Below are 12,648 nucleotides of genomic sequence, written 5' to 3'. Positions count from 1 at the left end.
GAAAGAGAGAGAGCATGACAAGTGTCCATCCGTATTTGATGTGACAGGATTAGATTCGTCAGAGCTGCTGGTTTGTAGTATCTGGGTTACCACCTGGCACCCTTAAGACCCACAAGAGAGACACAATGCCGGAACACTGAGAAATAAGGAGAAGAGAGGCTGGATGGAGGTTGGAGTAAACAAAGAGATGGATGGACTGAGGAGGGATTTTCCCAAACCACTGATGTGCAAAACATCAGTGCTGCAAATCCCAAATCTCAATTTGTGTGTGCAGCGGACCCGCCGCATCACGACAGTTGATTGGTTGAATCAACTCCTGTCAGGAGGCGGGCTCCAAACAGAGACAAAAGAACACTTTTAAACATATTACACAGAAGTATCTATAAGTATAAGTATAGCATGTTAGGGCTATTGTGTGGTAATATGCTGAGAAAAAATTCTGAATTTTTTAGATTAAAGTTGCAAATTTGCAAGAAAAAAAATTGGATATTCCCTGAGATTAAAGTGCCAAATTTTCTAGAAAAAACTCACAAATTTGCGAGATTACAAAGTTGTAAAAAACCCGAAAAAATAATTGAGTGCAAAACCCCAATTTTTTTTTTTTTCTTGGAATATTACCCCTCTCCCCCGGCTCCGTAACTTTTTTTTTTCCATACATATATTTTCATATTTTATTCATTATGTTCTTCTCTAGTATGCTAACTAGCTACAGTGTGTACAGTTATTAAGATATGATTATATCAACCCAGTCTGGGAAGGCGTATAAATAGCACAACATTACACAGACAACATGTCAAGACAACATATTTGAGCCTTTTTGTGTGTCATTTGTACGCCACGCAACAAAACTACTGTAACATCCGCAGTTAGGTTGAGGCAACAAAACCACTTAGTTAGGTTTAGTTACTAATGTAACTTACGAAACATAACACTGGTCTCCTGGTTGAAAGTTGTGTGTTCTCCCCACCCGCCCACCTTAAGCACTCTTTCAACGCTTTTATCCAACATCACTAGCCCTGAGCGAAGCATATTTATGCAGACACGTTTACATTGGACTCAGTAGGCCTACAGACTGCTTGGCATGCACCAAATGCAAGAAAGTTTGTATTGCACATCAAACGCCTTTCAAATTATCGTGGCATTCATACGCCTTTTTTGTGCAAACGGGCTGGATATTATATGACCAAAGTCAGTTATAGGCTACTTCAATTAATATTACTCACCTGGAGGACAAGCCGTTGGTCAATATCCGCGTTCACTTCTTTATTTTGTACGTCTTTATGTGTTGATGGGTCAAATAATTAAAGTCCTGCAGTGTGATGTGAAAGTCAGTTTAAGAGAGAGATATTTTTGCCTGAACGTGACTGTGGCCATTCTGCTTGATTGCATTACATTACATTGGCAAACGTTTACAGAGCGCGTCTGGCTCACATTGCCATCACACTCCCATCATGCTGTGCTCCTATAGTTAGACGTGCTGACCTCTGAAAAAGGGTAAAAACTGCTCACTTCATGAAATTACATTGAGTGTGTAACTACAGTGAGTCGTCCAGACCTCTGACATGAAGTGAAATGAAAGTGAAGTCTGATTATCAGGCTAAGTGAGCGACATGCAGATCAGAGGTTGTGAGACAGAAGACACATGACGGGAGGCTGATTGGTGAATATTTCAGAGAACTGGGATGTAAATCAAGGAGGGATGCAGGTTGTAGAGGTAATCAGTGGTAGAAACGGAGCTGCAGCAGCAGGTATGGAAGCGTAGAAAGGGGGGAAGGGAGCGGTGAAGAGAAGAGGCAGAGCTTAACAGAGAGGGAACAGGTATTGATGGAGGCTAAAGGTGAGGCTCTGAAGGGGATTAGCAGGTCAGCCAAAACATTGGACTTGTTTACATCGCTGTCCAGAGCAGCTGACACTCCTCAGCCTGCAGAGACACACCTAACAGCTTTTTACTGATTATCCGTCCCTGAAACTGAAATTTAACATTTCAAAAACACAAATTTTAACTACTTTAAGACTATGCATCTATATTTTTAAAATGTCTTATTTTGAGAATAACCTATTTTCAAAACAACAGTAGAGTTTCTTCTCTCCAAAATACGTTCTCCTGGTTTTCTTCACGGCATTATCTTCTAAGTAGCATCATGTGGTTTTCCTTGCTGGCATCATTTGTCGTGAACTCTTCTTCAGGCTTTTTTACATGAAGTAAACAAGCATCCAGCTCTTTGAGGCACCTAAAGCCACGCTCTAACTGGTGCAACAAATCTGCAGAAAACACGCTGTTCTTTAGTTGACTTAAAGCTTCTCGTCGGCACACTTCTCGCTCTCTTCTTCATCTCCCTTCGTTTTTTTCTGCCCCCTCGCCTGTTGCCGTGGTAACGAGCAGAGGGGAGTTGAGTGGAGGGGAGATTGAAGGGAGGGAGGAGAGATGAGAGGAAAGGAAAAAAAGGGGGGTTGTGTGTTGGGTTTCTGGGTAAAGGAGCCACGGCCGCTCTTACTCCTCCCTCTTCTTCTTCTTTTTTTATCTCCTCCACCACATCTTCCAATCTCTCCAAAACCTTGCGCTCTTTATCGATCCCTAACCAATTATGTCTTGTCTTTTGCCTCCTCTTCCTCATTATCCTCTCACAGTTTTGCCTTCTCCTGGTTTATTCTCTTCTTCTGTTACCTCCTTCGGTCACAGTTCCTGAATTTTGTGCTTTTCTACCATCTAACCATCGTCCCCGTCTCTGTCACATCTCCGTGGAGAACAACATCTGGGTACTTTGCAGTGGAACAATACTCAAAAGGGCCTCACATCAAGTGTACATGTTAGGGCTCGTCTTCAATACCATTTTTTGGGCTTCGAAGCTTCAGTGAGAAATATTTGAAGGTATTCAAAGCTTTGGGACAGCACCACTGCCGCACTACTGTACTCACACGCAGCTCTACACATAACCAGCGATATCCATCTGAGAATAACTACTAGTAATGAATGTTGAATACGAATAATATTGTGGGATTATTCCTTATTTCATGGGCTATTTTGGGATTTATACTTTATTATTACATACTTATATATAAAAAACAACAAAAAACAAAGCATTCGAATACTGTTTTGGAGGTCGATTACCATGGCAACGGTCGAAGCTTCATGTGTCGTCATGCTTTGCCTCAATAATGAGCGTATATTGACACGCTGTCCCTGGTCCGTCCAAAAGTAACGCAAGAGGGGTACCCCGTGCGTCGGTCTTGAGGGGCACTGACCAAGCGGTGGTATTTGACGAGTTGAAAGTGAGAATGCGTTGCCCACACATGATCAGCGGTAGAATCGCTCTGCGCTGGTTGTGCCATCGTTTTCCTACGGGGAGAGCGGTGCCGCCCGACTAGGCGGAAGCGCTACCCTTGGTGTGGGGCACCACTTGAAATCACCACCGAGCGCTGCGCTCAAAGCTCAAATTATTTCAACTTTGACCTCGGTTATCGCTGACCTTTCAAAGCGCAACCAATGAGAACAGCTGCAACTGTTGTTGTTGCCTAGAAACAGTGAATGGCGTTCCTTGCACTCTTTTTGGTGACATAGTTTACCTGCTGCCTCTGCGAGTTTCTGCGCCCGACCTCGCTGTGAGTGAAGAGCAAACGTCTTATCATGTGAAGGCAGCTTAAGCTCTACAACTCAACTTCAGCTCGACCTACTGAGCTACACACAACTCCCACCTCGGCTCTACTTCTATTTTTATGCAGCTCGTCATATAAACAGCGTTGAAGGTTTCATTAAAAGAGGCTGGCATTAAACATGAAGGAATATATTCAGTAATATCAAGGGAGCTGCTCTGTGAACGGCATTTCAATTTCTCTGGAAGTTGAATAATGCAGACCGCTGGAGCAGCACGGAGGAGGCAGACGTACTGTAACTCGATTTCTCCTGTCAGATGCACAAACTATGATTATGTTTCACATTTCTGTTACACATTTAATTTCTGACAATTAACTGCCACCGTCCACAATGAGAGCTTTGAATATGACAAACGCCCCCTCAGTGCCACCGATATCCAGCGTCAGATAACAAAGAGGAGAGAGAGAGAGAAAGACGGCCGGTCGGGGAAACACAATCGCAGGAGGAGAGGAGGCGTTTTGGACTTGTGTGTTGGCACAATGCTTCTGTATAATCACCACGGTCTGTGTGATAACACAGTCAACATATTAGTCAAAGGGAACAACAAACAATGTCTGCTGTGACGGTGTTGAGATACGTGCTAATATGTCTGCCATGTTTGATGCATATGTATGCAATGCAGGGCTGAGCTGATGGTTATTCTGATTATTGGTTAATTTGTATGTTGTTTTTTAGGTGAATCAATGAAACTTTTACTCTACAAAATGTGAGAAAACATCGGAGAGTCCAAGGGGACGTCTGCAAGTTGTTTTGTCTAACCAACAGTCAAAAGTATTCAATTAACAATGACAAAACACCTTTGAGAAGTTAAATCCAGCTTTAAGGGTGCTATATACACGATATCCAGAGCATTAAAATAGCCGCAAACAACTATTTTCTATGTAAAGATACAGTAGAGTAATGTCTACCTGAGCAGAGAGTGAAGTCGCTCTCCCTTTGTGTGTGTTGTAATCTGAGCTTCTCCGTGCTTTGTTGACCTATCCGGCCCAGCACTGCTCTCATATGGAAGTTACAGCTGATAACGGCGTCCCGACCGACGGCGCCGTTGCGGAAGCTTAGCACCCAACCTCCAGTTGCCCCCCCAGTTAACTCTGTTAGCACTGTTGCCATTGTTTGCACCGTTAGCTATGCGCCCAACACATTCTCAGTCCCAACTCGTCAAATATCAAAAATCTGAGACAGGCCCAGGGGGTACCCCTCTTTTGTTACTTTTGGACAGACCAGGGACGGCGTGTCAATATAAGCACGTTACATTTTGTCCTTACAAAATAAACTTCAGTTTTCACAGGAAGTTAGGTTTAGACAACACAACCACTTAGTCAGGGTTAGGAAATGGTCGTGGTTGATGTTAACTTCACTGACCAACGACTCACGTGACTCACGGTACTGATGATACCGATGAGTCCCGTGACTAAAGAATGACTTGACAAAATAAGTCACTTACTTTTAGTTTCACACCGGACACAAACACCGGCCTCCTGGTTGAAAGTCTTGTGTTAGTTTGACCCATCCACCATTCCTCCTATCTGCCCTTAGCGGACTCTCACGCTATTAATACTACGTCACATGCTCCGACCATTGAATAACGCCGCGGGTGGGTTTACATTGGAGTTATTTGAAAGCCCAGTTTGTGTGTCGGTTTCCAATGCTGAGGCGGTATTTGATGAGTTGGGAATGAGTTTGGGTTGGCGAGCTGCCGGCTCAGCTGTCATTTAGAGCCGTGCGGCGGCAATAGAAATGCTTCCAATCTTGCACTTAGCACCTTTAATAATAACTCAACATTGTCATCAGTGTTTTTTTTCTTCTGTTGATTGGCAAATAAATAATTTAACGAATGAATTCATCAGTAACACAAATGTATTGTAAATGTTTCCACAAGATTGTGCAGAGACAATTAGAGAGCGCATTAGGAGGACTTTGGTGTGGTGTTTTCTGTTTTTGTGGGAAGCCACCGGCAATTTAGACGCTTACCCTGACAGTTAGCAGCGAAAGGAAGCTCTTCATAGAAAACTACAGACACAATCTGGAGATTATTCCTGTCACAGAGAGAGAGAGAGAGAGAGAGAGAGAGAGAGAGAGAGAGAGAGGGCCACAGCAGGAGCTCTGGGAGTGCAAATGAAAGAAATAAAAAAAGATGCTCTAGAGAGGAGAGAAAAAACAGGTGGGGGGTTGCTGTGTGGCGTACGATAATCTAAAGCTATTCGATGGCATTAACAAAAAAAAAAAAAACTAATGCAAGAATCCTCCCTTGGCCCAGCCACAGATTACAGCAGCGGGTTTGCGTGTGGAAGCTATTATATAATTCATTCTCTATGATGAGATTTTCCTCCATTGCTGGTTTTCCCTTTCTCGCGCTCTGTCTCCCGGCACTGGCAGGTTTCTCTTTTAATTTAAGGCAGGGTTGTCCGAGCCACACTGGTTTTTTTTTGGCGACTTTATAATCTTTTTATCCCTGTCTGGAACTAATTCATCTCAAACAGCAATTTGATGTCTTCTCTCAGTGGTTTTAAAACGGTCTCCACTCACACTGGTGGTGTCTGGTTGGTGTTTTGTTGCATGGATATGTGTGTGGACATACAGAATACATGTGTGTGCACGTGCACCCATTTCGTCTCTCACTCTGTTATTGTGAATTCTGCGCTTGCTAAGCTCCTTAATGGAGTCACTACAAGGGCAAACGCGTTTTCTTCCCTCCCTCGCTGCATGCCAGCTGATCACAGGTGGGCAGATTGGCATTAAGTCCTTTATTTTTCATTTTGGAGGTCATCAAGATGATGACCCGCCGTTTTGATGAGAGATACATGTGAACCGCACGCCGTCAGACTCTGGAAAGGATTAACTCTGCCCTTCGACTCCACATCTGCGCCGCGCGAGACTGGCAGAGCCACTGTGTGATTGGTAGATTACCCTTCACACACAGCCAAATGCCATCTAATGATTAACTGGCAAAGGTGTGCGGTGGCCCTGGATCCACCGTACAGTCACACGAAACAGATCTTCTACTTGAGTTTGATTTGATAAATCTATACTGAGCTCAAATAGCACTCTCTCTATGAAATGCAGTGGATCGGCCTGAAGGTAAATTCAGGTGACAGCTACTATCTCTTGTTGATTCCATCTCATAAATCCAGACTTATCTTGAGGGAGGGTTGCAGGCGAAATGGAGGAAAGAGGTTAAGGTGGGATTTGAAATGGAAAGCTGTCGACTGCTGTCAGAGGAGAAAGTGTGTGAGAAATGTACCTGAATAAAGGTTAATCGATCTTGACAGAAGCGGGAGTTTTTAGATTGCTCTACATTACAATCTTTATCCAGCCATTTATCTACCGACATGAAACAACGGAACATAAGTACGGAAAACACACGTCCCAAACATCACTGAAAAAGACCTCATTTACGTAACTTACAAAACAAAACAAAGGTGTCTTGGTTAAAAGTCGTGTGTTTGTTTGGACCCATCCACCACTAGCTCTGAGCGTAGCATATTTTTACGTGGATACGTTTACATTGCAGTCAGTACAGACTACATGGCGAACAAATGACACGCCAAAAGCAAGAAAGGCGTTCATATTCCACGCTAAATGCCTTGTGCATTATCGTGTCATTCATACGCCTTTTCGTGCGAACGGGCTGCAATTACGTTTCAAGGGAGTTGTATTTTCTCACGGATTACGTTTGTTGTTGACGTGTCACAAATACATTTGTAATCATAGTCCACAGAAATCCACGTATAGGGAGGAGGTCAGGATGGATGGATGTGTCCAACAAATACAGGACTTTCACCCAGGAGACCGCCGATTGTGTCCCGTGTGAAACTAAAAGTCGCTGCCTAAACATAACCAAGTAGTTTTGTTGCATTTTTGTTTTGTTTTGTTTCAATTTACAACATTAACCACTTGTTTAAAACTGCGACCGTAATCCGGGAGAAAATATGTTTCCCTCCAACGTCACTAAGAATGCAGTTTAGTTGTGAATGTAATGTTGTCGGAGACAGGGTTGAAACATGACGCTGTGTCCTTTTCAGACACCAACATGTAAAACTGGTGGGCCAGTTACAGTTTACCATTGTCGTCTGAAAGGCACTTACAGTGTGTTTGTTGTGAAGCTTTATCTCTTTAAATTTAAATGCACATTGACATTCTTCTCAGGAATTAGCGTCTCTTCCTGGAGCGTGTTGTCCTGCCCATCAGCGCTGCCTCCAAAGCCATTTTTATATGTCACCGTCTATTGACTTGTATGCACTTAAAAACCCATAAATCCATGATAAATGTAATGAGGTCAGGTTAAGATGGGCCACTGTTAATGGTATTCACTATATGAAGTAATGACAGCGATTTATCATACCGTTATTTATGGGATTATCATTAATATAAATGGTGCCGATTAGTGAGAGTTGATTTTACAGAAGTCATATCTGTGGGATTGAACTACAATCGATCATCAGATTAACAACAATGTCTGCAGTCTGCAGCCTTGTTCCACATTTTAGTCACAGATTACAGCACAAGACGGCCAACAGGCACGGACAGACTGCAAAAGGCAAAAAGCCTTCTATCTAAAGTGCATGCCTGGTCTCAGATCTGAAAAATAAATGAGGGATGAGTAAAGTAAGAAAAGAACAAAGAGAGAGGGAACAGAACAGAACATGAGGCAGGAATAGAAACCTGTAGTAAGATAAGATAAGATAAGATAAGATAAGATAAAATAAGATAAGATAAGATAAGATAAGATAAGATAAGATAAGATAAAATTAACCTTTATTAATCGCCGGAGGGAAATTCAGGTGTCAAAGCAGCAACATCAGCAGACAGAGTGAAACACAGGAGAGGTATAGGTTCTCCAGGATAGCGTCCAGCTTCCTCTTCATCCTCCCCTCTGCCACCACCTCCAGATCGTCCAGTTCAGATCCAACTACAGAGCTAGCCTTCCTCACTAGCCTGTTCAGTTTGTTGGCATCCCTTGTGTTGGTGTTATCCCCCCCAACATGCCACGGCAAAGAAGAGGACACTGGCTACTACAGACTGGTAAAACATCTGCAGCAGCCTATTGCAGACATTGAAGGACCTGAGCCTCCTCAGGAAGAACAGTTTGCTCTGTCCCTTCCTGTAGAGGGCCTCGGTGTTGTCGGTCCAGTCCAGTTTATTGTTCATGTGTACTCCCAAGAACTTGTAGATGTCCACCACCTCCACCTCCTCTCCTCGGATGGTGATGGGAGTTGGGGGCCTCTTCTTGCTCCGTCGGAAGTCCACCACCAGCTCCTTGGTCTTTTCCAATGTTGAGCTGGAGGTGATTGTTATCACACCACCCTACGAAGTTCTCCACCAGGGCTCTGTACTCCTCCTCTAGTCCATCTATTACTGTGTGTGTCCAACATCACTAAAGTGTACAGATATGCCAAGTCAGCAGCGTACCGTACTCTTAGATAGACGCACGTTAACACACACAGAGAGAGTTGAAGTGACACTATAATCTCTGTGTGTCACCAAACCCCACTCAGAAATAGCTCCTAATCTGCAAACAAGGTTCACCTCAGAGTCACCTGTTGATGGAGCAGTGATAGTCAACAACTGGGAGATTACTCCCTATGATCTCGTGTGTGTGTGTTTGTGTGTATGTGTGTGTGTGTGTGTGTGTGTGTGTGTGTGTGTGTGTGTGTGTGTGTGTGTGTGTGTGTGTGTGTGTAGAAATTGATCACAGCCCCAGTTAAAGTGAATTTATTTCGAGGTTGTCATGGTAACTGGGCCTAATGATGCAGAAGACACTAAAATTAGACCTCAGATCTCATCTCTTTTTACCTGTAAACACCCTCACCAAACACACAGACAGTGTTCGACTGTTATCAGGCCTTAAAATAGGGCGTTATCAGTCGCTGTAAGTGCTATAGGGTTTGGGTCATTAGGGGCCTACTACACCGACTATGTTGCAAAGCGAAATTTAAAAGCAACACGTAAAACTAAATGACATGATACGTTTTGAACACAAACAAAAAGGATTCTTTAGGTTTAGGCAACAGAAACACTTACATTTAGGGAAAAACATTGTGTTTTTGGCTTAAAATAACTGCAAAAGTGAAGATGAAAGTTAAAGGCAGGTTTGAGGATGTTCTCCAGTAGCTATACACTATTTGTTATATTTGTTGACATGGTCTTTACACCCCGACAGCGATCCATTACTTATGAGTTCTGAAAAAGGACCGGAAATGAGCCGTCATCTGTAGCTGCTGTGATTTCTGTCCATTTGTGACATCCCAAACGGACAGAAAACCTGACGGATTGTGTGTGTTTCTCTTTGGATTGACTGTTTCACAGTATTTACAGGGCACTTAAACCAGCTTTATAATATAAAAGACATGAAAATCTCACTTTTTACAACTTGGGATCTTTAAATAAAGGATCTGAGTACTTCTTCCACCACTTCACACAAACACAAACAGCGTCTTGAATCACAGATAGCGAGCTGTGAGTTATGAGCACTGAAGTCACATCGAGGCTGCGCTCACAACTGTTCTTCTTCTGGAGTGTTTACTCTGGCTGATAAATGAGATTTGGAGCACTTATCTTGTTCTTCTTCTTCTTCTTCTTCTCTGGCTCTTATCGGTAGAAACAGTGACTCAACAGCGACACAATGTCCCTCTCCATTATTAGTTCATTATTTTCTTTCTTCTCTACCTCTGTGCCTTCTCTCCCACGTCTCTTTTCTAATTAAGGAGCTCAAAGTCCTCCGTGAAGTCAGTCACTCTGAGCTGCTCTCCACTTTCTCTATCTACTGTAACTTTTACAGTTTCCATTTTAAATGAAGGTGTCATCGAGCCTCCTGGGTTTTGCTTTTAACAACTAATAATAGTGCAGAGTATTTTTACACGCTGACCTTTTTAACACTGCCCATTCTTTTATTGTCTATTTTTACTCTTTTCAAAGCTGATTACAGTGTTTTTCAATCGCTAACTTCACACTAAAATGACTCATAAAGCACAATTATTGAAACTGACACTGGGAGAGAAAAACCTCAGCTCAACACATTTTCTGCTTTGCACCCAATTCGCAATTCAACATGGCACTTTTGGCAACACACCGCGCACGGTTCTCTATATAAGACACAGGAATCTGACATAAAGTAACTTGTTTGCCATTTCAAAACACTGCCATTCACTGTCCGAACACCTAATTGCTTGATTGTCTTAATTAATTAATTGCTTGACCTCATCAATCAGGATGTAAACTCTATAAAAAAAACACAGGTGAGTACCTGTTTACGACAACAATGGAAGCCAACATACAGTAGCAATGACAGGCCTGTTTTCAAAACCGAATGAGTAGCCTACATACTTCCGTTTACGCCGAGGCGGGGTTTAATGTGACCAGGACGCATTTGCGTACACACTACTTAAAGAATGTGGTCATATGTGGTCCAGACCACCTCTGAATGTGGTCTGAGGGATCGGATCGGATCTCAATGCGTCTTGAGTGCGTTTACACCTGTACTCAGAGCTGTCCACTTGTGATCCGATCACTGAGGACGCATGTTAATACCAGGTCTGAACAGGGCCTCTGAAAAGAGATCTTATGAGCCATGTGTGTGCCATATGTTGACAAAATTAGGTTTTTATAAATGATTGTATAGATCTGAGGTGTTCTTGCTTATTGTGTGTAGTCCTGTTTTTAAAACTGTGCTCAAGCAGTCGTAAAAAAAAATGCAAATGCTGGATTTAATATCTTCCTCCTGTACCTTTACATTCATCCTTCACCGGCTCTCTTATCTCTGTTCTTCCTCCTTCCTGCTTTCTCGCTCCGTCCTTTTATACTAATGTGTGTAGAAGCATTACTGGGAAGGATATCTGAGGACATCTCATCCTTCCTGACACAGTAAATCACTAAGCGTCTCTAACCCCATTCATCTCTCTCTTCCTCCTCCAGGATCCTGCTCACAGTAGTGGTGATCTTCCGTATCCTGATCGTCGCCATCGTCGGTGAGACCGTGTACGAGGACGAGCAGGCCATGTTCGTCTGCAACACCCTGCAGCCCGGCTGCAACCAGGCCTGCTACGACAAGGCCTTCCCCATCTCCCACATCCGGTACTGGGTCTTCCAGATCATACTGGTGTGTACGCCCAGCCTCTGCTTCATCACCTACTCGGTGCACCAGTCGGCCAAGCAGAAAGACCGGCGCTACTCCTTTCTCTATCCCATAATGGAGAGGGACTACGGGGGAGGAGGCGGGGCGCGAAAGCTCCGCAACATTAATGGGATTCTAGTTCAACACGGCGGCGACGGCGGAGGAGGGAAGGAAGAACCCGACTGCCTGGAGGTGAAGGAGATCCCCAACGCCCCGCGGGGCCTCACCCACTCGAAGAGCTCCAAGGTGCGCCGGCAAGAAGGGATCTCCCGCTTTTACATCATTCAGGTGGTGTTCAGAAACGCGCTGGAGATCGGCTTCTTGGCGGGCCAGTACTTCCTTTACGGCTTCAGTGTGCCTGGGATTTTCGAGTGCGACCGCTACCCGTGTCTGAAGGAGGTGGAGTGCTACGTGTCCCGCCCCACGGAAAAAACGGTTTTCCTGGTGTTCATGTTCGCGGTGAGCGGCATCTGCGTGGTGCTCAACCTGGCCGAGCTCAACCACCTGGGCTGGCGCAAGATCAAGGCCGCCATCAGGGGCGTGCAGGCCCGCAGGAAGTCGATCTGCGAGATCCGGAAGAAGGACATGGCGCACCTGTCCCAGCCGCCCAACTTGGGACGCACGCAGTCCAGCGAATCAGCCTACGTCTGATGGCGAAGAGACGAAAAAGAGGAGGAGGTGGAAGAGGAGGAGGAGGAGGAGGAGGAGGAGTGGGGTGAATGTGCGAGAGACAGAATTAATTAATTATGATTTTAATTTAACGGAGGTGGCGTGGAGATGACCCCTCCTCCGCGATGAATGAAACAGAATGTAAAAACCTCCGGCGCTACGACTTTGAGAGTCAAGAAGGAGGAGGGGAAGAAGAAAATTAGAGAAGATAAGAGAG

At 44.2% G+C, this 12,648-nt stretch overlaps 1 protein-coding gene across 1 annotated transcript in view; it reads left to right on the top strand.

Annotated features, from left to right (window-relative positions):
• Nucleotides 1-12,439, top strand: part of gjd1b (gap junction protein delta 1b) — a 29,218-nt gene extending 16,779 nt beyond the window's left edge. The window contains exon 2 of the mRNA XM_074641305.1: nucleotides 11,564-12,439. Coding sequence (XP_074497406.1) covers nucleotides 11,564-12,413 — 850 coding nt within the window. The 3' untranslated portion in view covers nucleotides 12,414-12,439. The remainder of the gene's footprint in view (nucleotides 1-11,563) is intronic.
• Nucleotides 12,440-12,648: the final 209 nt, after the last annotated feature.

Source organism: Sebastes fasciatus, chromosome 7 (assembly GCF_043250625.1).
Source record: "Sebastes fasciatus isolate fSebFas1 chromosome 7, fSebFas1.pri, whole genome shotgun sequence".
Lineage (NCBI taxonomy): Eukaryota > Metazoa > Chordata > Actinopteri > Perciformes > Sebastidae > Sebastes > Sebastes fasciatus.
Note: the sequence above shows the minus strand (reverse complement) of the source record. Positions and strands in the feature narration are given on the sequence as shown.